A 4,417-nucleotide genomic window follows, 5' to 3' on the forward strand; every position below is an offset into this window, starting at 1 on the left:
AATAATCTTAGGAATCGTTGGTAAGTGGCGTTTGGCCATCTATCATTAATGAAATTTTGTTTCTTCCTGTCCGAATATATATATATATATATATATATATATATATATATATATATATATATATATATATATAATCAGAGGATCACCAATTATGATTACTTCATTTATGGGTTTTTATTTTAATCTTTATGGTAATTTAAGTAAAAATATTTGCCTTTTTCATTTTTATTGCATGCTTTATTTGTTTGATTTGTTTCATGACTTGTTATTTTTTTTTTTGCTGAAGATTTTTGAGCTATAGTTGTCATATATATATATATATGAAGAGAACATGTCAAAAATCTTAGGTGGACACTAGGCCGCTTCCAGGTTATATATATATATATATATATATGCTTATATACGATCAAATTATATAACTTTTTTGAATAATTTAAGCTAGAGATTGATAGTATAAAAAAACATAGAAATTAGTAGGTAACAAAAAAAGTATATAAATAAATAAACATGAATAATTGAACGATCAAAACCTCTTAGGGCAAGGAATTGAATGTATCATATACGATTATATTATAATGCAAATATAATGCTTGAATGCAACATTAAAGAGCTAGGAGTTTTCAATCCTAGGCAAGACTTGAAAACGAACATATCCTTTAGCTTTCAAATTTTGTATCATATGAACTTCGATTAGTTGAAAATACTGCAAGTTTTTCTAATCTCCCCTTGGGTACCAGTAAGGACTTCAAGTGCCTGCATTTTCACCATGGCACTAGCCAATTTAGAGTTGAATAAGGAAGCACTTTGTGCGAATTTTTGAACAAAGGAAACTGTTTTAGGATCACGAGCCAATGCTTGGTCGATTGGAAGAATTCCTCTTTGATTTAGGATTTGAACAAAGAAAGAGTTGTCAACTATGTTTGAGCTTTGTGGATTTTGATCAAGAAACGTGGAATTGTTCGATGTTGTGCCCTTGGGGCATGTTGGCATTAGTTGCTGGCGAAGGTTTGGGTCCATTATTGGGTCGAATTGGCTAGTACCTTGGTAAAGTCTATCTTGGAAGAATGCGCAACTTGAGACACCTACTGTATGGCAACCTAAAAGAATAACCATTTCCTCTGGTGTAAAATTTTTATCAGTAAATGCTGAAATGGTTTCAGTCACTGTCAAAAAAGGACTCGGAAGATTCACATCTTGGGCTCTTGACACTTGTCCATCTCTTCGCCCTGTTTGTACGGAATAATTTGGTCCACCTCCCTGTTGTTATAAGACCATTAAATAGATATATAATAATAACATAGATAAGCTTGGAAAGAAAACAATTTAGTAAAACCATGAAAGTTCTAAACTTACCAATCTAAGAACTTCCTTAGTAGCAATAGCAATAATGTCAGCACATGAAACAACACCAGGACATTGTGCTTCTGCTATAACTTTCAAGGCGTCAATCACTTCATATCCTCTTACGCTAAGATTTGGACCGGCCGTTTTCTCGGTAGAAAGTCCATTTATAAGAATTGATGCATCACATCCCTTTAATGGTACGTAAAAAGAAATCAGGTGAAATATTTATAATTATGAGATACCAATAGATTATAAAATTTATGCAACAATATATATATAAAGTCGGGGCTTACATGTACAAAACAATCGTGAAATTGCATGCGAAGGAGAGCAGGGAGAATAGATGAATCCTTTCGAAATTCTTCTTGTACTTTGGTTGTGAGCAATGCCTCAATATCCACTAGTCGGTTAGGACATTGACCTTTATAGAAGCCGACTTGCAAACCAGAAGGTGTAGTTGGGGTAGGCGTACTTGGAGGAACAACAGGAGGACTTAATGGAGGACTTGAAGGGATTGGACTAGGGCTGTGACTAGGGGGCTTGCCATTACCATAGTCTTTACGACCATTGCTCGATTCTGATCGTCGTTTATTCCAATTCGAATCTTGAGATTGACCGACATGGCTTATTGCCAATATAAGCATTGTTAGAACTAGGGCTCTAACTACAGCACTAGTTACCGAAAACTTCATTTCTTTTCCTAGCTTCTTAGAATGGATTATGAATGAAATTATAGCTATTAGTGTAGTATGTATGCAAATAAATGTGAATAGCAAAGTGATTTGTTTATCTCATTTAGGCAAATGCCTAGATATATACTATGTACGGAATACATTGTTAGGGAAGACATGCAAAACGTGCAAAGATGATTGTATTGTCGCCATGAAATGTTCGTCAGTGTTGACGTAGTAATTTACTGTAAATATGCAGATTATTTCAGACCAACTTATATTATATTCTTCCTTTAAAAAAAAAAAAAAAAAAAAAAAAAAAAAAAAAAAAAAAACTTATATTATATTCTGATAGGTAAATGACGCCTAGACAATTATTCTGTGATTACAAAATTATAATTTGTATGATTGTATTGTAGTATTTGCCAAAAGAAGAAATAGGATAGAAATTTCGCGTTGACTTATTACAACTTGGAAGTTGGAAGTGGTCTAAAAATTGTGGATGCATGTCTTCCCTTCATCTTAGATAACTTGCATCATTTTGAATTACATATTTTATTTTGATATTTTCAAATATACAAAGTACATACAAGTATGAGTGCAAAGTATGTGGTACTCAATTTTTTTTTTCAAAATTTATTTTCTTACAATTTTCAATGCAATATTGTAATTAAACCAATTTGAAAAAAATATACTGTATAAAAATTAATTATTTTAAACTTTAAATTCGAGACAAATCTAACAAGATCCCTCATATTATATTTTAAATTACGAGTAATTTTTTTTTTTTAAAATTGCTAGAATCCATTTAAAATGGAATATATTAAGATACAAAATAAAATAAACATTAAATAACAGATATAGAGTACTCTTCATTGCTTTTTGCTCCATACCATGTCAGTTACAAACGAATACTCGGATAATGGCGATGTGTGTAGTTGATGCAATTTGCTCTAAGTTCCTTTAGAACTTTAACCAACTAAACTAGTAGGCGACTTCTATTTTATATGAAGATTAATTTAATTACTATAATGATTTTAGATATGTTAATCATCATATACTTAGTCGGTTTATATAGCTCTATATACATGTGTGATTCGTACGTCAAATATGGATACCAACTTTTATACCCCCTCCGTGTTTTAATAAGTGTTACACTTTTTTTTTGGCAAAAATTACATTTAAATATTATATCTCTCTCTCCTCTTATGGTCCTCACCTAAACCCACTACTACTTTTTTTTATTATATCTTTCCTCTTACATTCATTACTTTTCAATAAACTATTAATCCCACTATCTTTCTTTTATAATTTTTTTAGTACTTCAACTATCCCATTTACCTCTAATATTATTTAAGTCAATTAAATTGCCTAAAACTATGTGTTGGTCAAACTGTAACACTTATTAAAACACGGAGGGAGTATAAAATACTCCCCTTGTTCTTATTCTTTTGCTCCATAACCAATATTTGGATCAACTTTTAATAAATTTGACCATAAATTCCTATTAATTTATAAGAGATAATATAGCCATGTGTGACTTTGCTAATTGGATTCATCTAATTGTATATTTATTTTATTAATATTAATTATTTTTACGCTTACAGAATTGAAGATATATGCATTTTAACAAGCATCTCAAAGACCGTGAAAAATCAAATGGAGCCATAAAATAGGGACAAAAGACAGCGCAGTAGTTTTAAAATTATTACTAATATTAATTATATCTTAAGTTGACAACTTTTCAATAAAATCTACAGTTTTTCCTTAGACATTTCTTGTTTTTCCCTATTTTGACTACTTTTGTCTCATAAAAGTAGATTTTTTCTTTTTTTTTTGGAAGGAAAATTAGCGGGGAAATATTATTAAAACAGATCCATTTCCGCAAGAGAAAAAATACTCTGAGGGAAATGGTCTTCAAAAATCATTACAGAGTCAATACCCACATCCCATCTCGCGATGAGGTGAGCAACTACATTCCCTACCCTTTTCACATGCTTACAAGAGAAAGACATAAAAGATCGACTAAGTCTAATAACATCATCATATAGAGTAGAGTTCTGGGCTATGTTCTCTGACTTGCCTGCCATCGATAGCAGCGCATTGACTACAGCAATAGCATCACACTCAAGGACAACTTGCTGCCATCAGTACCCCAAAGCGAGAGAATACTAAACTATCATGTGGTTAATCTTTGTTTAGAACTAAAATACCAAATTTGATATACGAACATTGTATCTGATAATAATCACTTATGTTTTAGTTTAAGTTTCTTGTATCAAAATTATAATCACTTTTACTTAGTAAACAAATTAAACAAAGAAAGGAAGAAGTATTTTTCATTTGATTATCAGATTAGATATTTTAAGAAGAGTCAACATGATGCAATATTTATGGAAAAT

General features: G+C 30.9%; 1 protein-coding gene across 1 annotated transcript; it reads right to left on the reverse strand.

The window, feature by feature from the left end:
* Nucleotides 1-515: 515 nt before the first annotated feature.
* LOC110685632 (peroxidase 57-like) lies at nucleotides 516-2,305 on the reverse strand. Its single transcript, XM_021862172.1, has 3 exons — nucleotides 1,638-2,305; nucleotides 1,354-1,533; nucleotides 516-1,257 (listed from the first exon to the last, which is right to left on the reverse strand). Exons 1-3 carry the CDS (start codon nucleotides 2,034-2,036, stop codon nucleotides 691-693), a joined length of 1,146 nt encoding a protein of 381 aa, XP_021717864.1. The 5' UTR covers nucleotides 2,037-2,305; the 3' UTR covers nucleotides 516-690.
* Between the last annotated feature and the right edge of the window lie 2,112 nt (nucleotides 2,306-4,417).

Source organism: Chenopodium quinoa, unplaced genomic scaffold (genome assembly GCF_001683475.1).
Source record: "Chenopodium quinoa cultivar QQ74 unplaced genomic scaffold, ASM168347v1, whole genome shotgun sequence".
NCBI classification, from domain to species: domain Eukaryota; kingdom Viridiplantae; phylum Streptophyta; class Magnoliopsida; order Caryophyllales; family Amaranthaceae; genus Chenopodium; species Chenopodium quinoa.

Bases quoted from the DNA above. Each gene is read 5' to 3' on its own strand.
- LOC110685632 (XM_021862172.1), bottom strand. From the start codon at position 2,036: ATGAAGTTTTCGGTAACTAGTGCTGTAGTTAGAGCCCTAGTTCTAACA. The intron at 1,534-1,637 runs GTAAGCCCCGAC...GTACCATTAAAG, and splicing joins TTCACGATTGTTTTGTACAT to GGATGTGATGCATCAATTCT. The intron at 1,258-1,353 runs GTAAGTTTAGAA...TTATAACAACAG, and splicing joins CTAAGGAAGTTCTTAGATTG to GGAGGTGGACCAAATTATTC.